The sequence below is a fragment of the Antechinus flavipes genome, chromosome 1 (assembly GCF_016432865.1).
Source record: "Antechinus flavipes isolate AdamAnt ecotype Samford, QLD, Australia chromosome 1, AdamAnt_v2, whole genome shotgun sequence".
In the NCBI taxonomy this organism is placed as follows: domain Eukaryota; kingdom Metazoa; phylum Chordata; class Mammalia; order Dasyuromorphia; family Dasyuridae; genus Antechinus; species Antechinus flavipes.
Genome location: NC_067398.1, coordinates 268651319 through 268673420, shown reverse-complemented (window position 1 = coordinate 268673420; position 22102 = coordinate 268651319). Strand labels below are relative to the sequence as shown.

Below are 22102 nucleotides of genomic sequence, written 5' to 3'. Positions count from 1 at the left end.
ATTTTTTGTCTTGGGCCCTGGGCTAGGCCCCTCATCCTGTTTCCCTGAATCAGTCTATATTCTGGTGTCCAATGGAAGTCTCTGCTGCATTTTGGACATGGGATTTTGGGTCTTGTTCTCCCACCCTGTTTTCTCACTCTGTCTCTCTACCAACATTGAGCTTTCAGATGCCCTACTTTACCACACTGAAAGCATTGACAAGTCTCTCTGGAAGTCCTTTGCCAAAAGGGACCCTGTCTTCCCATGTTTGGATTTTGGGAAGTCTGCATCATAGCCTGGGCATAAAAAGCATTTGTGCCCACTGTGACACAGTGTCTTATGATTTCCTCTAAAGGAGCATCCTCCCAAAAAAACTATGAAAGAAAGCTGTTCCTCTCATTCAGGATCTTAGCTTTGTTGAGGAAGCTGAAATATTATTTATTGGTAATTTCAGACTTTATTAATGAATTGATCAGACTTAGAACTTTGCGTCTCAGTCTTAATTTTAACTCTTACAGCATTTAAATCTATGTACTTTCCTTTATATAGTTCTTAAAACAACACTAGTAATTTAGTTTAAAAAAGACCTATTCAAATCCATAAATAATTTGTGTTGTGTTTTTTTTTTTTTTTTGGTAGAGTCTAGAAGAGCTGAATTTTGAAAAGGCATCAGATAACTTCATTTTGAAATTGATAGCTTTATCAATTCAGTATAGCTATTGTTGGATCATTTTATACTCCAAGGAAAGACTGAATTCAGAGTAGGTAAACAATTCCCTTCTATTCATAACGCAAAATATTTTCTTTGACAACTTTAATGGAATGGGGTAAATTAATAAGATGTTATATTTCTTTAAATTATTATTCAGTATTGCTCTAATATCAATGACTCTGAAATTATTATATTTGCTCATGTTGTTTGTATTAAGTTTTTCATATAATTTCTCATCAGCCCCCTGCATTACTCATATAATTCAGGGCCATGATTATCAGAGCCAAATTTCTGTGCTGATTCAGAAGGCAGAGAAAAAGGGCTTTTTCTGCTTCATTAGATTAATTTTGGTATAAATCAATATTAAACAGCTCAAACTTTAATAGAAATTAACTTGAAAACACAATTACTTTGGCTTTCTATATTTGTTTCCCTGAAATAAAAGTAATTTTAAATGATGGCAACCCTTATTAAATTTACCAACGTAACAAAGTTTCTCATTCACTTTACAGTGTATAGTAGTATGGCCTTATGCTTAATTAAAGAGTTAAAAATCCATGTCTAGATGTTCATCTTGAGAAAAAATGTTGACATCAGAATGAGCCTTCATTTCACTGACCCTACCTCTATGATCTTTTCCCCCTACTATTTTTCTGAGTCTTTCCTTATTTACCCCAATATTTTAACTTATGGGATGATGATGACACAAACATATAAACCAAATCAGGTCTTTATCCTTAGTTCTGTTTCCTAAGTAATGTTTGCTTTCAAGTAAATCATTTTACCTTTTTTCCTCTCCCTCTATTTCTGTATCTGTCTTCCTTCTTTCTCCCCATCTTCCTCCTTCCCTTTCTCTCTCCCCTCTCCCTCTCTTTCCATCTCCCTTCCTCCCTCCCTCCCTCTCTCTCTCTCTCTCTCTCTCTCTTTCTCTCTCTCCTTTTTCTCCATCTCCCTTCCCCTGTCTTGCTCCTACCTTCTGTCTCCCTCTTCTCTTTATCCTTTCCCTCCTTCTCTTCCTCTCTTTATCTTTTCTTTCTTTTCCTTTCTTGCCCCCCATTCTCTCTCATTCATTCATTCACACATACAAACAGAGGCCCAGAGAAATACAGATTGGAAAAAGAGCCTGTCTTTGATATGTTATACTTGCATAACTACAAAAATATTGTTATAAGTAGCAGTATTTAAGAAGATTCCTATTGAATTATTATTTTCCAGACTCTTTTATCCTTACCCACTGGGAAAACAATGCTTTAGAAATATGTGAGATGCCGCAGAGAAAATCTGATTAGGTAGAACTAAAATTAATTTCTGATACTGTTTTAATCTTTCCTTAACAAGAAGCTTCTGGTAATATTATAATACAGAAAGCTGTTTTCCTCAATATTTTGACAATTATGTTTGTATGACAAATGAGTAGCAATATAATAATGTCACTCTATTTTAGGTACTGCCTTAAAGGAAAAACGCTTCATCATCTAGCACTGATCTATGCAGCTTTGGTTCCATTTGGGTCAAAATCTGAAGAATTGGAAGTGAAGGTTTTTTTTAATAGTTCTTATTATTTTATATGTTTTATATATGCAATCCATAAATTAAAATGCTACAAAAGCTCATATAATCATTGAGAATACGAATTAAAAGATTATAGGATTAGATTTTTAAGTCTATGATCCTATAAAGTAAAAGATTTTGACACCCTTATTTTATAGATGAGTTACAGTGACTTGCCCAAGTGTCTCATAGTAAATAATGGAGCTGAGATTTGAGCCCATGACTTCTAATTCTAAATCTGTTTTTTTCTACTATACCATATGATATATTGCAAGTTTTTTTTAAAAAAAAAAATAGTGTGCAAAAAAAGTGGGGAAATCTCAAAAATTCATGAATTTTACTTATCCAAAAATATCATCCTGCTGTAAAAAATGCAAAATTTGTTAACTTAAAAGCTTAATTTGTTACTGATCATTAAAAGCCTATGATGAGTCAGCTAGTGTATCAGTTACAGATTTTGAGTGGGAAGGGACCTATGTATCTAGCATCTAGTATAGCCCTCTTGTTTATAAATTTGGAAACTGAAGGATGATGAGATTTCTCTGCAGTCACACAGTAGCAAATTCCTGTCCTTTATCAATGGCAGCTGATCTGTCACATGGGTTATTCACAGTTAGAGAATATTGGAATTTAGGTGATGACAAAATCAAATTGGATTTGACAAAAATAACTTCGGTTGACCTGATAGACAAATTTAAAATGTCCCATGTTCTTTTGATCAGTGTGAATAATCATGAGATCTCTAATACCTCAAGATGATGTCTCTATACTTTAGATGTTATCTAGAAATAACTTCTTACAGAACTTACAAATAATATAAATTGCAGAAGTAAGTGTACATGAGAAAGTAGCAAGCTAATAATGTTAGTTTTGAGATCTCCCATGGAAATGTCTGAGAATGGAGTTCATATTGGAATAATAAAAGGCTTAAAACATTAGGGCTTACAAGAACTGATAAAAAAAATATTCTTTTCTACAATCTTGTGATCTTATCAAAAACTGCAGAGGGAAATGGAAGAGAAAAAACTGATACCCATAGATCTGATCAACCTAATAAAGTTAGTGGCATGTACAACATTAATTAGAAGAAAAGCAAAAGATAATACCACTAGCAGAAGATAAAAATTCAAGAAGAGATCCAATATTAAAATCCATGGTCTCAGATGTACAAAATATGGACAACATGTAAGGTTAACTTAAGATAGTAATGGAAGGAAGCAAATTTGATTTCATAGTCATCATTAGGACTCGAATTTGGAATTTAGCCCTAGAATATAAATGCATAAGGAAATCCAGGAACTTAAGGGAAAAAGCATGGCAGTTTGATGTTTAAAAAGTTTGAGGGATAATTTCTATGTAATCACTTTATTAATAAATTAATATTATTAATAATATTTATTATTATTAATAAATAATTATTTATTAATAATTATTATTATTAATAAATTAATATTATTAATTAAATTAATAATCTTTTATTAATAGAAGGACTGATCATTTAGCTTTCTTTCTTAAACCAAAGACAAACCATAATGATAGTTTATATACCCTTGGATGACTGGATGTTTCTAAGGGTGGCAATAAACTCTGGTTAAAAATTAATGAAGGAATAGAAAATAGGAAGCCTCAAGGAAATATAGACAAAGAATCTATATCCCCCACCCAAGCTTGAGAAAAACATATGAGTTAGTTGTTTCATCTTAGATTAAATTTCTTGTAAAGTTGGATGGGGTAGCAATATCTAAATTGAGGAAAATATGTTAATCCTATCTTCGATCATTAGTCCTGTTTTTCAGAGGCTGAGCTTTGAAATTAGGACTTTAGAAAAAGGGGAAAAGTATGGACCCCCCAATTATTGGTTATTAATACTTATTTCTGTGAGTGGAGACCAATTTATCAAAAATCAGTGAAGGTAGAAGCAGAAGCAATGTTAAGGGAGTATACTATAGATCACCTGGAAAGAAAATTGAATTAGACAAGGAATATGGAAATGTCACAAGCTTGACATAACAGTGTAGTGATAAGAAATTTCAATTATTAAAATATGTTTTGGCATTCTCTCTGCCAATGACAGAACATCTGGGCAATTTACAACTTTCCCTACTGAAATTTCAGCATTTTAAAAGGTAGAAACAATGACCAGTGAAATTGCTAATCTAGATATGATTCTGGCCAAAAAGGAAGAAATGGTTATTGAAGCAGAAACAAACAACAGGAACACTGAGGGCAAGTGATTGTTCTATTATTATTATTATGTTCTGTTATTCTTGATGGAACAAATAAAAGTCATACACTTTTTAATATACATGCTATATTTTGGGAAAGTAGATAGGTTCAGAAAAAGAAAAGCCAAGATCCAGGGGTCTATTATTGAAAGAAAGAGACATCACTAAAAGAATGAGTTGTTAAGATTGAAATTATAAAAATACAAGCAAAATTTATTTTGAAGAAGACAAAGAGAAACTAAAGAGATTGATTTGGAAATTCACTGACATATAGATTTTTAAAAGATATGGGAAAAATTAAACAAACAAGTAAATAGAAGTTGAACCCAAAAGAATAGCATCGGTTTATAAGAATTGTGTCTCCTAACACAGCCAGAATAATCTGAAGCTGATGAACAACATTAAGCATGACAAAAAAGATCGGGGAGAAACAGGTGGTCCAAAAAAGAATAAGCTACTCATCAGACTTCTATCTAATTACATTGTTTTCCATCATCTATGATATTTCCCTTTGTAACCAGTCATATTATTTTATTCTTCCTATTCTTTGTTCTCTTATACTTCCCAAAATTATATTAAGGCTGGTGTATCCTACCTCTTTGGTTATTAAAAGAGGCCATTGATCCAATTTACTGCTAGTCTAACTGATCATGTTCAGATCATTGTCTCTCAATTTACTTCAATTTTCAAATGTAACACTACCAATAGAACACAAGGACTATCTAGCAATTGTTCCTCACTCATTACATGATCAACTGGCCTATTTTCCCAGTCATACTTAGATACAATAGTCAGAATAAGTATTATTAACCTACAATTTTCATTATAAACAAATGTAGATTAGTTTTACAATTGGAATATGAGTTCAATTCTATACATTTCCATGTCTGGAACTGGTAGTATTTTACCACTAAAGGGAAGACCACAATATTGATAATAGGGCTGACTTACCTTAAAATACAGCAGTACAGAGTAATAGTACTGTTTTTTGCTATTAATACCCTACCTTACTCTGGAAAAATTCTACTACTAATAATATATTTGTAGGATATTAGAACTGGGGGGAACACCATTGGCCATTTAGTCCAAATCTTACCAAAAATATGAATCATAACTATAGCATTGTTTATAAATCATCTAGCTTAAACGTAATGGCCTATGGTCATTGAGAATTCACTACCTCTATACATTTCAGTCTATTCTATTTTGGGACAATTCTGATTATTAGGAAGTTTTTTCTTTATGTTAATGTAATAAGGGTCTGGTATATGGAGAGGCTAATGAGCATACTTCCATGAGAATCATGACAGAGTGCAAAGAAAGACCTTGGAGAGACTAAGGAATAGGGGTGGACATTCTATTACGGGTTCTGGTTCACTAGCTACATTTTGAAAAGGAAGTTCCTGGATTGGCAATAGAAAGTTTCTCCAAAAAAAAAAAATTATCAGCTCAAGTTTTTTGCCTTTTTTTGCCTTTTTTTGCCTTAGTTCTTGAGGGATTCTTCTGGGACTTCTTCACTTTCAGTGACTGGTGACAGAAGTGGAGCTTATGACATTATCAATTAGAAAGATCCATAGGGAGCCTCAGTCTACCACTCTTGCAGAGATTGGGTTAACATCTATACCTTGAGGAACAAGGAGTTACTATTGGGAATAAACTTGAGATGCTAGCCCAGCAAAAGCTGAAGAGACTCATTCAACAGCAATATCTCCTTTTGATGTGAGCTTGATGGGACTAATAGTATGTGGCTCACCAAGTTAAATACTAAGCCAAATACCCCTGAGACCAAAGTGGTGCAGAGTAGAGTATTCTTTAGCAAAAGAGAGTCATAATTATTAAGGTCTAGAGCTGATAGTCATAGAGAAATAAGAGACATCCCCCCTACCCAATTCCCTAAGACAGTTTTACCCCTGGAACTCTGAAGAGCAGGTAGAAATAGCCTGACTCTAAAATTTGCCTCTCTGTAAATTCTATTGATCATAATTCTGCCTTCTTTCAAATGCCAATCAGAACAGGTCTAATCCTTTTTCCACAAATATTTGAAGACAGCTAGCCCTTTTCTATTAAGTTTTCTCTTTAAGATAAATAGCATTCATCTAGTACCCAAAGGGCATGATTCTATTGATCTTCTTTAAATATACTTACATTTATTAATATTACTCAACAGCCTGCTACAAGAGGTAGAACCTCCAACTTCTACATCCCTGAGAGTGGTGAGTGTCAGAACTCTTGAAATATTTTTTGTTTTAGTGTGTCTGCAAAGCTGAACCCTACAAGATAATTATAAATTTTTCTATAGATAAAGAAACCCTTCTAAGTCATCCCAATTTACAACCTCAATGTCATTCTCAATTCTTTCTTCACAGTCTATGTATCTAATTTGTTGTCACATCTTTTCATTTCTATATTCATAGCATCTTTCATATCATTTCCCTCTTCCTACTCATACTGTGGCCACTCTAATATAGGCCTTTGTCACATCTCACCTGCTCTATTGAAGCAGCCGTTTAATTGGTCTCTTAACCTCAGGTTTCTCCCCACTTTAATCCATCATTCAATCTGATGCCAAACATAGATCTGGCCATGGGAAGCTACTATCCAGAAAATACCAATGCCTTCTGTCTATCTCGAGGATCAGATATAAAGGCTATCATACTTTCTTATATTTCTAATCCTAGATTAGAGTGTCAAACCTGCAAGCAGGAAGACTCATCTTCCTGACTTCACATGTGGCCACAGACACACTTATTAGCTATTTCATTTTCAGTGAGTCACTTAATCCTGTTTGCTTCAGTTTCCTTATTTGTAAAATGGGCTAGAAAAGATAATGGCAAACCACTCCTGTATCTGCCAAGAAAAACAGCAAATGGCATCTTAAAGACTCAGACATTGTGGGGCAGGTAGGTGGTGCAGTGAATGGAGCACCAGCCCTGAAGTTAGGAGGACCTGAGTTCAAATTTGGTTTCAAGACACTTAACTAGCTGTGTGACTCTGGGCAAGTCACTTAATCCCAATTGCTTCAGCAAAAAACAAAAAACAAACAAAAAAGTTAAACATTACTGAAAACAACAAAGTAACACAGATTTTGTGGTATTTTATTGCTATACTAACTAACAGCAGTGTTTTTTAAAGAGATTAAATGGTAGAGTAGATCAAGGTATTTGAACTGGTACCAAGAAGACCTAAGCTGGAATCTAGCCTTAGACCTTTACTAATTGTGTAACTCTTAGAAATTCACTTAAGCTTTCTAATCCCAGTTTCCTCATGCATAAAATGAAGCTAATAACAGCATCTACTTCCCTGGGTTGCTGTGACTATAAAATGAAATTATATAAAGTATTTGGTAAACTATAACTATAAAAATGTGATTATAACCAATTAACACTAAACTACATTATTCAATCATAATTTATTCATCAAAGTTCTTGATAAATTATAACACTATTTAAATAAGAGTTTTTATATCCAATTAAGGCTAAATTATTCAGTCAAAGGAATGTGGTATCTTAAGTTCTTTTTTTCAAATAGCATGCCAATTTTTCTCAGATCATTTGCAGTTTATCAATAATATAAATTAGAAAATAAAAACTATTTTATGAAATGTATACATTTAGTATGTTTTCTAAGGAAATCAATCTTCAGAATAGTTTTACTTTGAAAGGACCTAATAAAACAAAAGGAAAGAATAAAAGGCACATGTTTGAGTAAATATCAATTGAGTTAATAATGTAAAAAGTTTTCATGTTTCTTCATTTCCATTTATAGAAAATTTGAGTACCTAAGATAATAATTCCTAGACGTCTTATTATAATGCTTCTAGATATCTAGCTAATTTAAGTAGCATTATAAATTACAAAAAAAATGGTTAATTTTACTTTAACTACATATGTTTATTATATAACATCTTGTGCTATGACATATAAAAGTAATGTATATTATGACTCCAAAATGATTATGGCAATCATTATTTTAAAATAAATTCTTTTATTTGGTTTAGTATATGGTATTAGATTCATTTACAATTGTCTGTTTTCTTTTATTTAACTTTGTCTTTGGAAAGTTTGATAGATGCCTTTATAAAATAAATATTCATTTTATAATATTTGTTTTAAGGATTTTTATTTCATAATTACTAGGAAAAAACACTCTTAATTACTAATCTTGTTCAAGTTAGGATTTTACCTAAATTATATGAATTTTAATAATAGCCTTATTACAGAAAGTTGTAATAGTAATAAATTAAAAAATTGTAAATAGAAAATTATAAAGTTCCATAAAATGAAAGGGGAAAGGAAAAATTCTTATACATCATAAATGAAATGACCTATATATCAGGTGGGATATGTTAATTATAATGAATACATTTCATTATGTTAGAAATATTAAAGCTAAAAAATCACCTCATGTTACCTTAGTTGCTGTTTAAATAAAAACTCATAAAATATGTACTACTTTATTCTCTAATGTAATCTGATATCTAATATGGAAAAACTCTTTTAGCTTGTTATTATGCCAGGAGTAGAAGAAACTGCACAGCTGATTCGCCAAATTGCTGACCACATCTTGATGTCCTCTAAGAGAGAGCCTCATGAATGGCTGGACAAATCTTGGCTTTCAATCTCACCATCTGAAGTATATTTCTTAACTATGTTAATTATTTTTATTGATTGCAAAGTAAATAAATAATTTAGATACTATAATGTTAGATTCAGTTTCATTTAAGTGGTGCTGATCATTTGGTATTAGTAGCTATTGAACAGCACAATGTATATAAATTTTATACATAACATAGTTTTTTAAAAACCTTATCTTTTGATCAAATTCCTAACTTAAAGGAATAGGTATATTAAGAATTAAATTGGATGAAAAAACAATAATAATATCTATAGAATCTTAAATTTAGTAAATTTCTTTAGTAATTACCTTGAAAAATAACAAGTGGAGGTATAGAATATTTTCTTAATTAGTAAATTTTCTTAATCAGTTGATTACTAAGCATACTAGGTTATTACAGATGCTTACTTATAAACTTAAAACTTCCAGGGTTTTAAAACTTACTCCAAAATTGCTTACTCTTTTAATTTTTAAATTCAGAAATACTGTCTCAAACCTTTTTTAATGTTTAAAAAATTAATCTAGAAGTTATTTAGAGATCCCTCTACAGTTTATCAAATAATATATTGGTAAATCCATATGTATATACATATAATATATACATAATATAATGTATAATTATAATATGATAATAGATTATAGATCTCTTTTGAACCCTTAACGTCTTATGTAAATGTCAGCTATTATAATTTTTATTATTGTCAATTCTAATCCTTGGTTAGCATCTTTGTTTCTCATTCCATAGTAATAATCTATTTGAGGCCTATGATACTAAGTGCTATTATAATTATAGTTATCTTGAGTTCTCAAAAGCTAAGCCAGTTGAGCAAAACCTCTGCTGCCAAGCTATAAAAGCTTCAAGTATTTATCTAGTGATGTACTATTTTTCTATTGTTTGAGAACCAACCTAGTTAAGCTAACAGAAGTTCTTCACTAGCTTAGTCACACTGTGATATATTTTGGGCCAGAGTAATTCTTGGAGACTTTTTTTACTAAGTCACATAACAGTTGCTCTCTGTACTGATGACTTACACTACTGAAGTCACAGGCTTTTTTTTGGTTTTATCTATGGACATAGCTAATGTTTTTGGTATATCAAATTTTGAAACAGAAAAAAGGAATATTTTCACCCTACATGAAAAAAAGGCCCACTAAACTATTTTCAAAATACATACACATATTTTTCAGCAATTAAGCCAGTGTCAGCTCTATTTACTGAATATAAAGATTAGTATAGCCATTCCTGCCACAACAAATCAGAGCCACAAACTCAGAATCTGTATTTTAGGGAGAAAGGGAGAATGGAACATAATTAGTGTGTGCTATATAAGAAAGTAGGGAGAGGAAGAGTTGCTCAAAACCTCATTATATGCATGTAATTAGCATGTAAAGAATCTAGGGGTGAGAAGACACTGAAAATTAGGGATAGCTACTTAGCATATATTCTCCCATCCATATCCCTCTTTGGTCTATATGATGCTCTAATGATCTCTCCTCTTCTTTGAGGCTGCCTTAAGTGTGCATTTTAATTCAATTTCAATTGTTTAAAAATGTTAGGGTAAGAAGAACTTGCCCAGTAAAGTGCTTTACAGTAAGCTGTCAATAAATCATCATTGAACTTAATTGAATTTAATACCAATCTAATTAAACTTGGGTCTTACACTTCACTGTGATGAGCTTTGACAATTGGCACTAAAACTCTGAACACAAACTATGTGATCAGTGACTTACAGCTTCCAAATATTTTGATCTTTAAAACTGCCTTCCAACTCTGTTATTTGTTGCTTCTTCTATTTCTAGTGCTATAAGATGCTTTCATTGGCTACATGTTCCAAGTTATCAGGATGATCTATCATAAATCAAAAGATCTATTTCTGTTTTTCCAGAAGGAAAATGAGAAAGGGAACAAAGAAATAAAATAACTTAATTTTTATTAAATGCAGTTAATACACAAGCCAAGGGCAAAGATTATTCTCCTGATTCTTCTAAAACCATCCAACTAAGCAATTAGTGCCAGTTAAATATTCACTAGTTAAATTATTGGTGGCACTTTACTACTTTCCAATATATGCTACCTATTCTTATTCTTCTCTTTTTTTCCCTCAGTTTTTAAGTTTTCTTTATTTCTCCTTTATTATTCTTCCTCTTTGCTTTTTTTGTAAAATTTATTGACATCAATGGCATTTTTTAACTCTAATAGTGACCCTTCAGCTTTAAAAAATTGATGATTCCTGCTCTACAGAATGTTTGGAATGTTCACTATAAGTCCAGTTCTCATAATCTGATTCAAGAGTTCTGATATCATTAATGTTTACTATATTTTCCTCTCAGTGTAAACTGCCTGAGAAATCTATGAACTAGTTCATATTAGTACTTTTACATTAATACAAAACTAAGGTAACTTTTTATCCACTAAAAGTTACAGGGTTTTCTGTGAATGATGAATGCCTATTTAAAGGCTAAATGGAGGCATTTCTGATCATGGTATACTCTGTGTGAGATTTGCTAGGCTTGCCATTCCCATCTACTTGACCACAAAAGCTCCAAGATGGAAATGCCATGGAAGTGGTAAAGATGGATGCTAGTCTCTCTAGACAATTAGGAGTGACTTTTAGGTCTAAAGGTCTGGGTTAGTCAGTTATTGATACATGATCTTCCTAAGTTCTTCACAGAATAGTACTATGCTGGCATCAGCTTGGTTTCTGAATAGCAATTTTTTTTCATTTTCAGGGTGAGCTTTTACATCTCAGAAATTGGCAAACACTACAAATCAGAGCTTGATTTATTGTTTAGTTGATTGTGTAGACTTGAGAAAATGATGGAGAAAATGTTAATAATATAGATTAAATTTTAAAATGTGTTGTATGTACATTATTTTTTTCAGTAAGCTGAATATTAAACATTTACCAGAACATCCATGTATAAGGCCTTCATGAAATTGAACATCTGGAAAATATGATAATGTACTCATCAGTTAGAACACTAGCAAATAACTATTGTTTAGAAGGGGAACTATTAAAGTTTCAAAATAAAGGAGCCAACTAGAGAAGTACAGTTTAGTTGTACAGCAACCAACTCTTTCACTAGATAAACTGAAGCAAATATTCTTTGATTCTTTATACTAAGAACTATACTGGCTTTCTCTAGTTCCACCTCCCATGGCACCATGTTCTATGGCATGAATATTTGTAAAACACAGAAATATCAGGTTTCCAAACAAACTAAATGGCATAAAATGAATCATTATGAAAAGCCTGACCATCCTTTAAATCTTTTTATCCAGGATGAAATGTGTTTACTTGATTTTCCTTGTATCAATCCCTTGGTGGCTCAGCTTATGTTAAACAAAAGCCCTTCACTGCCTTGGCTGCTATCTGCAACTTTTGATCAACTTCAAGGACTTTTACCTCAAGTTCCCTCCAAAGTGTTAAAGGTCAGTTTTCTAGAATTCATATTTCAAAAGAGAAGCATTTAAATTCTATTTTCTTATTTCACAGTTAATGACATATTAATTTATTTGAACATATTACCTTTTGAAACTTTCATGACAAAAATTAGTCATTTGATATTTACTAAATCAATAATTATTTAGTAAGTATCCTCAGGTTGCAAAGTACCAAGTACTAAGGTACTACTATAGATATAAGTAAAAACCTATTCCTGTTCACATGAAAACAGTGATTTGGTGGGGCAATGAGATGGCGCAATAGATAGAGCACCAGCCCTGAAGTCAGGAGGACTTGAGTTCAAATTTCACCTCAGACACTTAACACTTCCTAGCTGTATAACCCTGGACAAGTCACTTAAAAACCCAATTGCCTCAGCAAAAAAAAAAAAAAAAAAAAAAAAGATTAATTTAAATTTTAAAAAGAGGGAAAAAAATAAAAATAACAATTTGATAAAGAGGATACTGCAACTTTACAGAAATACATAATACTGTACAATCAACATACAATAATTACATTGCATACATGGAAAAGAATAGTGTGAGATAAAGCTGGAAAGGCATGGGAAAAACAGCTTCTTGAGCATCCAGTTAAGGATAAAGATTTAGGGGACATCAAGAAACAAGAGAACTATTATGAAGAGTTATGAACAGAGGAATATTATGATAAGATCTTATCATACTATTGATTATACAGTGCTTTGCATGGCTAATTATTTATATAATGCCTATTATGTGAGAGAAATTTTGCCAAGCACTTTACAAACATTATCTCATTTGATTCTCACAACAACTCTGAAAAGTAAGTACTGTTATTATCTCCATTTCACAGTTAAGGAAACTGATATAAACGTTAAACGATGTGTTCAGATTCACAAAACTATGAAATGTCTAAGACAGGATTTGATCTTAAGTCTTCCTGATTTTAGGCCCAGCCCTCTATCCACTACACCACCATTGTGAATATGCTCTGATTAATCCAGAATCAGTGTAAAGCAAGAACTAGAAGAATTGTAATATCACTCCCATCAGTTAAATTTTAAGTCCTACCCTAGTGACTCCCAGATCTTGCTCTCTAGCCCCAATCTCTCCCATCAGCTACAGCCTTACTAGATGTAGCTTACTAGAAATAGCCACTTAAATGTTGCCCTTCAACACTTGAAATTCAGCATTTTCCAAACAGAAACCATTATCATCTCTTCTTTTTAGAGATGATGGGAGGTTTTTTTGCAACTTTTTTTTATGATGGTTCTCTTCATTTATATTGTTATTTATAATCATTGTGCATATTAGTAGTGTCAAACACAAATACAAATGGATATCTATGGACCATATTAGCTTAAAAAGGCACAAGTTACTGTTATTTACATTGCATTTATTTTGTTAAATATTTCCCAATAACATTTTAATCAGGTTTAATTAATTCAGGCCATAATCAATCATCTGTTTATGGCCCTTGAGCAGCATTTGACATCTCTGGTATATTGAGATGGCTCTACTTCTTTCCCTCACATTATTCTTGTATATCTTTTCTTATTTCTCTGTATTCATCACATTATTTTTAACAAGACAGTAATTTCCTTTATAGTCACATATCACAGTCATCCCCTCTCCCCATCAAAGGAGTTATCAGACTGTCTCTTAAATGAAGTCTAAGATTGTTATCCCATCATGCTTCCATGAATTAAATTATAAACTCTTACTTTTATGCTTTCTAAAGCTAAATCTCCATCCCCAAATTCTCAGACAAAATCATATATTCCTCACTTCCTACTAGACACATCCTCTTGAATGAGTCCCATCACTACTTCAAATTTATTGTCTCCTATACTAATCTATTACATTCATATACCACAATTTGTTTAACCATTCCCCAGTCAATGGTGCCATACCTCTTATGGCAGATAAAACATCAGCTTTCTTTGTTAATGATAATGATAATGATAATTAAATTACAAACTCTTCACTCATGACTTCTAGATTTGGATGGCCTAGCCTAAATTGTTCCTATCACTTCCAATTCTCCATTTCTTTTTTTTTTTTCTCCTTCTATCATTTTATTTATTTTTTATTATTATAGCTTTTTATTTACAAGATATATGCATGGATAATTTTTCAGCATTGACAATTGCAAAACCTTTTGTTCCAACTGTTCCTCTCTTTCCCCCCACTCCTTTCCTCAGATGGCAGGTTGACCAATACATATTAAATATGTTAAAGTGTAAGTTAAATACAATATATGTATACCTGTCCAAACAGTTATTTTACTATACAAAAAGAATCAGACTTTGAAATACTGTTCATATCCTTTGATCATTTATCAGTTGGAGCAATTCTCCATTTCTAATTGCCTACTTGACATTTTAATAATTCAAATTCAGTATTCTCCCCCCCAAAAAAAATCATTATCATTCATCTCAATGTTTTCTCCTTCCCAAAAAACAAAAAACAAAAAAAAGCTTTCTATATCATAAGATCAACAAGCTAAAAAGGAGCCTTGGAACAATTGTCTAATCCAATTTCTTTATTTTATAAATGAAGAAACTCAAAGAAGTTTTTATTTGTCCAGGGTCACATAGATATTAAGTGGTAAATTCAGCATTTTAACTCAGGCCCCCTTACTCTGTATTTAGTGCTTTTTTCCACTGCATATACTATCTCCTTTATACTGAAATTCTGATTATATGACCAGTCACCCAGGCTGGTCTTTCTCATTCATACGCCAAATCCTGTGGATAGCTTTCAAATCCTTCACTTTTCCTTTCAATTCATACTGCCACTACCTTAATTCAATAATTGATTCTTCCTACTTATACTATTATTATAGCTTCTCTCTCTCTTTCTCTCTCTTTCTCTCTCTCTCTCTCTCTCTCTCTCGACATTCAGATTTATTATTGTTTATAAATACAAAGGCAAGAATTAGGATTTTTCAAAACAGATGTTAGATGTTACAAACGCAAATCAGTTTTGCATTTGTTGAACTTATTTCAAATAAAACTTTGCTTTGAGATACATTGTATGACGATGTAGCTCACAGTTAAAATAACATGATTTTGATTCTTTTCCCAAATATCTAGATATCTAGATTCTTTCCCCAAAATTGTGGTCCTTATACAGTAAGAATCATGCTTTTCTCCCCTTGTTTTTATCAAAAACAAAAACAAACAACATTGTTATCATCATAATCTCTCAAATGGACCAAGAGAGTAGCCATCTAATTGGTTTCCCAGGCTTAAATCTTTTTCCTCTAATCTATCATCCACCAAGTTGTCAAACTGATATTTCTAAAGTACATATCTGATCATATTATAATAGCTTCTTAATACTATTTCTGTTTTCCGGCCTCTCTTCTTCCTAATATATATGATTTTCCTAATGCACAAGTGTGATCACAATTCTCCCCTGCATAAAATTCTTCTACCCCATTACCTAACCAAATAATATATTAGTATTATACCAATATTGACCCTGGTTAATTTAAGATTATTTATAATCTGTCTCCAATCTATCTTTCCAGGATTATTTCATATAATTCTTCTTACACTCTGCTACAACCAAACTGAATTACTAGCTTTTCTGAGATGTCCTCTTTCTCCTGTCATGAATTTGTACAAGGTGTATCCTGAAACCATGCATCTACTGTTGAAATCATTCTTTTTTCTCCATAGCCTAACTCAGAAGCCAACTCTTCCAAAAAGTCTTACCTGATACCTGATAAATGTGATCCTTTCTCAAATCTCTCATTCTACCCCATTTGACTTTGCTTATGCATCTAACCAAATAATAACTTGTATGTTTATGAGTGTATATGTCTCAGTATTCTTACTGGATTACAAATTCTTTGAGGTAAAGGAAGATATTGGTTTCCATTCCTTTATTCCCAGTAGTTAACATGGTACCTCAAACATAATAAGTAGATACTTAATAAATGTTAAGTTGAATTAATTGTTAACTGTATTTTGTCATATTAAATTCCCTGAATTTTTTAGCACTTTGTTGAGATTACTTCTTTGTTCAAGATTGACTCATCCCTCACAAAGTCACCTTTAATTTCATCATCTCAAGAAAATGCATATCAACCTGGCACCATCTATTCTCAGTGTTCAACCTCAAGTTCTTCAGCACTTCAAGGACAGGATGAGTATTATTGTTATCCAAAATTATATGAAAAAGTTCCTAAAGTTCCTTCTTCAAGTTGTACCACTTCTCTCATAGGCCTAAGTGAAATGCATTATATTTTACCGTCTTCAAAATCTTGTGAACAGATGAACTACTGGGAAAATTCCAATTTGAACCCAAAGCAACTACAAAATACTGATTTTTTAAATAACATAGAATCCAGAAGAACAGCTGGTACTTCCTTCCAAGACAGGATGATTCAGACCCAGATGATGTCTTTTCTGCAGTACTAGCTCAAATAAATTATGAAGCAAGAATGACTGAGAGTGTTGCTAACTCTGATTGTATAAACTACAAGGAACAAAACATGCATACAACAAAAGGAAAAATAGGAAAAGAATTGGATTCCCCCATCTTTTTACTAGAGAATTCTGGGTATCCTGCAACCCAGAATTTTAAGAACAGTATACTAGAATCACAAATCCATCCTCCCAAATTGCAATACTGTAGAGAACAGAGCTCATATGATGCATGGCTCTTTAAAAAAGATAATTTAAATACAGCCTCTACCCCCTTTATGTTTCAACAAAATTATCAATCTGGTGAATTAAAAGATTTCATATATGACAGGCTAGATGCTCAAACAGATAAGGCTTCCTGGAAAGAATTATCAGCTTTCTCCAGTGTGAATTCATTTGCACATAATTGCAGTACCTATAATTTAAATGCAACTTCAGAAAAATTCAATAATCTGTTTGTCCAGCAAACATCTGGGAGATATTCAGGACAGAAGAGAACCTCATTGAATTTAGCAGAGAATAAATCATTAACAGGTAACAACTATTATTATTTATTGAGAATAATTTCAAATTAAATTTAATTATCATTGATTTATGAATTTTAAAAAGACAACCATATTTTCTTATGAATTTTTTCATTGTGTTTTTAAAATCAAAATATTTGGGGGGGGGTTGTAGCATGTATTATGCAAACAGAAATATGAAGTAGCATACTTAAAAGCACTTTTAAAAGTATGTAAATGGGGTAGCTAGATTGTGCAGTAGGTAGAATACTGGCTCAGGAGTCAGGAGTACCTGAATTCAAATTCATCCTCAAACACTTAACACTTCCCAACTGTGTGACCCTGGGCAAGTCACTTAACCTCAATTGCCTCGCCAAAAAAAAAAAAAAAGGAAAAGTTTCTTTTTTTGGCATCATAATTCATTTATGATATAGGGGCTAACAAGGAAATCTAAATTCAGAAAGACTTTTATTAAAGTTCTTTCTCTGACATATATTGACTTTATATATTTATAAACCATGGGCAAGTCCATTAACTTTAGTGCCCCAGTGAATTCTCTAAGTTATAGATAAGTTATTGTTGGAAGGAGTTTCCATCACAAGTAAAAGGAAAAAAGAAAACCAGAAAGGTCAAAGGAACACAGGTGGTCTAGATGTCAGAAATAATTTGGCTATCTGAAATAATCCGTCCTTAGCCTTATTCTGTTTTAATATTTTTATTAATAGTTTAGATAAAGGCCTATCAAATCTGCTGATGACACAGAATAGGGGAGAGCTGGTATAATAGATGACTGAATTTTCCCTTCAGAAAAATGGAATAGTAGCTAACACAAAGCTAATAAGAAACTTAATGGAAATCCTACTATTCTAAATTCATATTCAGAAGCAATTTTGCAAGTACAAAAAGGTGAGGCTTAGCTAAGCAAATTAAATTCGATTAGCCTTGGCAAAAAAAAAAAAAAAAAAAAAAAAGGTCATCTTGAAGAATGAAGCCAAGGAAACATTTCCTTGAAGGTATAGATGGATTTAAATTTGGCATAGAGGAGATGAGGAAAGGTGAAATGAAGTCTTATTTAGTAAAGGAAGAAGGGAAACTATCTGCTAAAAATCAGGGGATGGGGAGGAGAGTAGAATAGGAATTGCACTGGGGGAGTGAGGAAATAAGAGTTTAGAACAGATTCTATAAGAGTGAATGTGAGATTAGAGAACAGAAGTCTAAAAAGTTTATCATGAAACAGTCAGGGTCCAACTGAGATTAGACTAGTAGTGGGAACAACTGCAAGCCTTCATGGACTGGCATTCATCTAGAGGAGAGAAAGTGCATGGAAGGTCTGACAGACCTTGAGTGGCCACAGGACAAGGTAAGAAGAATATGAGTGTGCAAGTTATTGTATAATCATACTACTTAAGTCTAAGAGCAAGATTATAAAGTGGGAAGCCAAATAAAGCACAAAAGACCAGGAACATAGAGTGGTATCCGAGGAGCTGGAATAGATCTATAAAGAAGAGTGAAGCTGTAGATCATGGCAGTTGATCCTAAAGGGAAATCTAAATCCTATAAGTCTCTGACTAAAGGCTTGGTTTTACAAATTTTAATATAGCTACAAAACCTCAATTTTTTTTTCTCTTGTGAAAAAAGTCGCTTTCTACCTTATAACTGTACAGTTCATTTTTAAATCCTTCTATTTATTGCTAATTACCATTAATGTACTTAACTTTTTATAACAATACCGAAATTTAATCTCCTTTTCCCTAGTCCTAGATTTCCAAGAATGTAAATGTAATGGTGTTAAATAATAATAATAATAATATATATAATAATTAAATAATAAAAAGCAACCAATATATAAATATTTATATTTTATAGTGATTTTCCCCACCTAATATTTGCTTAGTTTGACTATTATAACTATTCCTTGGAGTGGTAGAGATGACATTAAGAAATATTTCCAAGTAAATTTTACAGGATGTAAAGAAGCTTCATTAAATAGCTTATAGGAAATGCATTTTATCAGATGTCCATGAGAAAATTCCCTGAATTCGCTATATACAATCAAAACCAAAGATTAGAGTAGTCAGACATATAAATAAATATGAATTTTTTATTTGTTAGATTTACAAAATTCCTTTTTAAGAAAATTGCAAAGAATTTTGAATTTGAATGAGACAAGAAGTGACAATAAATGTAAACCTTAGAAAAATAACAGTCACTTCAAAAGCTTGTGGAAGTATTGTATATTGTTGGCCAAGCACTATGAACTATATAGAAAAAATAGGTGCTACAGTTGACTTCCCTTAAGTACTAGTGCTGATACCTAGAACTAGTCTGCCATTCCTTTGAAGATCTTCAGAGGCCAGCCAAAACTCCTTGTAATTTCAGTTTGAAAATGTCATCAACAAAGAGTGTGCCACTAATAATATTTTAGGATTTTATTACACCATCATCTCAGAACTATCCAGGAGACTTTGCATTTATTTCGCATGTGTATATGCGTAAAAGATATTGCAGTGTAATAGAAGATATGAAGTCTGGCGTCAAAGACCCAAGCTCCTTCCTCTGCTGTTCACAATTTAGGTAACCCTGGACAGTCACTTTTCCTTCTCTAGTTTGTTTCTTCATCTTCAAAATTAAGAGTGTGAAGATTTTCAGATTTTTTGATCCTTCAGTGAAAGAGGGCATAGTGTAATAGACAGAAGTCTGATCTTGGAGAGCAGGATAATCTGGTTCTGTTTTATTTATATTGACTATGTGACCAAGGACAAATTACTTAACTTCTCAGTGCCCCTAGACAACTCTAAGGCTATAAATGTCGGAGGTAATTGATGATCTATACTGGTGAAGGCAGTTTGGCCTGAGCGAAACCAAAATGACACCAAAGGTCCTCAGATACAGGTACTAGGATTTACTGGTCCAGCGTCCCTTTGAATGACTCAAATTTCTGGCAAAAAGAGACCCCAAAGCCCAAGTAATCTAAAGAAGGCACATGTGCCTCTTGGGTGTGGGCTTAAAGAAATTGAAGGACTTATGTATATGATAGATCTATCTGTACAAATCCAAGAAAAAATCTGAGTAAAATAAGGAAAGAGCCAGGCAACAGTGATTAGTGAAAGAGTCTAGGCCCATAGCACCAATCTCCCACAGGCCACAGTCCATAGACAACCAAGGCAACATGTCTTTTAATATCATTTACCTTAATATCATACTTATAGATAAATGTAGGCCTGTCTGTCTCATGTGTATCTAATGTATATATATGATATATACATGTATATGTGTACACATGTACATAACCTAGATGAACCATAGGTTATATTTCCTAAATTTTTAAGGATGAGTTTTTAAGCCAGAGGTGGTTCTTTCTCATTCCCTAATTTGTGAAAGTTTAGTGGCTCCATCCATCAGTCAGAAATCATGCCTTAGTAATTAATGTCTTAGCAATTTATACCTGCTTTTTACTCCAGGCGAGAGCACCTACAGTTTTATTTATATTGGAGCATTTTAGCAATATAAAAAATTTTAACAATAAATTTGTTTTACTACATAGAAAAAATTGCTTTTATGTATAAATGAAATAATTGAAATAGTTTTATCTTTTTAGCATAATTGTAAATTTAACATATATAATACATAGTGGACAGATCCTTTTGCCCAAAATCCATTTATAAAGCTAAAATAAACTACTTTCATAAAATAAACATTACCTGCAACAAAATAATTTTTCTTTTCTTCATAGATTTGATATATTCACAGAGACCCCAAATCAAAAGAAGGCGACTAATGTGTGAAAAAGTCCCTGGAAGAATTGATGGCCAAACACGCCTTAAGTTCTTTTGAAGAAACATGGGGCCAGTTTCCACACTGTGAAGAGCTTTGGAAGAGCTTTTTCACTGTGTGAAACACTATTCAAATGTCAGCATGTATTTAAGATTTTTCTCTGTGTTCTCAATGTTGTATTGAAATTAAATTTCCAAGAAATATACACCACCATCTCCTATAATTTACATTTTGGTAAATAAATATTTATCAATTTTATCAATTACATTAGTAACTCTCACAAGCTTCAAGGTAAGTTGTCAGAATTCAAGTAATTTTAGAGAATAAATTTATTCATTACCCAAAACTTCATGCCTCTGACATGGAGTAAAAAAAGTGAGGCGTAAAAAGTAAAGTAAAAAAGAAAGACCAGAGCCATCCCTCTAGAGACAAGGAAGTGACTAAAACTTGACTGGAAAGTTTTTAATTTTTAATTTAATTTTAACATTTTTAATCTGCAACTTTATAATGGCTCCTACTAAAAGCATACAATAAGAAAAATCCTGTGATCCCAAATAATAGTTTTTGAAATAGTCTTTTCTAACAAATGGTGCTTCCAGGCATTTCCTTTACAAGTTTCAGGCAAAATGCAATATTGTCCCAGTTCTTTGTGTCCTTGCTTTATCTCAAATGAGATAATGTATTCAAAGTTCTGTGCATAACTTAAAGCAGTATGTAAATGTTAGCTATCCCAAAGATCTCAGAACATTGGTCACAAATTTTAGGATTTTGGACAATGATGAAGAAAGGTAAGGACTTATGAAATGGTGATGAAACTTGTAAGGTCTGAAGAACTGGAATTATTAGGATTTACACTTCTCCCCAGTTTTAAAAGATTGTTC

General features: G+C 32.2%; 1 protein-coding gene across 1 annotated transcript in view; it reads left to right on the top strand.

Annotated features, from left to right (window-relative positions):
* SHOC1 (shortage in chiasmata 1) overlaps positions 1 to 21458 on the top strand; it is a 133565-nt gene extending 112107 nt beyond the window's left edge. Inside the window, 7 exon segments of the mRNA XM_051972417.1 lie at positions 619 to 740; positions 2136 to 2229; positions 8968 to 9099; positions 12365 to 12514; positions 16516 to 16926; positions 16929 to 17478; positions 21181 to 21458. Coding sequence (XP_051828377.1) covers positions 619 to 740; positions 2136 to 2229; positions 8968 to 9099; positions 12365 to 12514; positions 16516 to 16926; positions 16929 to 17478; positions 21181 to 21281 — 1560 coding nt within the window. The 3' untranslated portion in view covers positions 21282 to 21458.
* Positions 21459 to 22102: the final 644 nt, after the last annotated feature.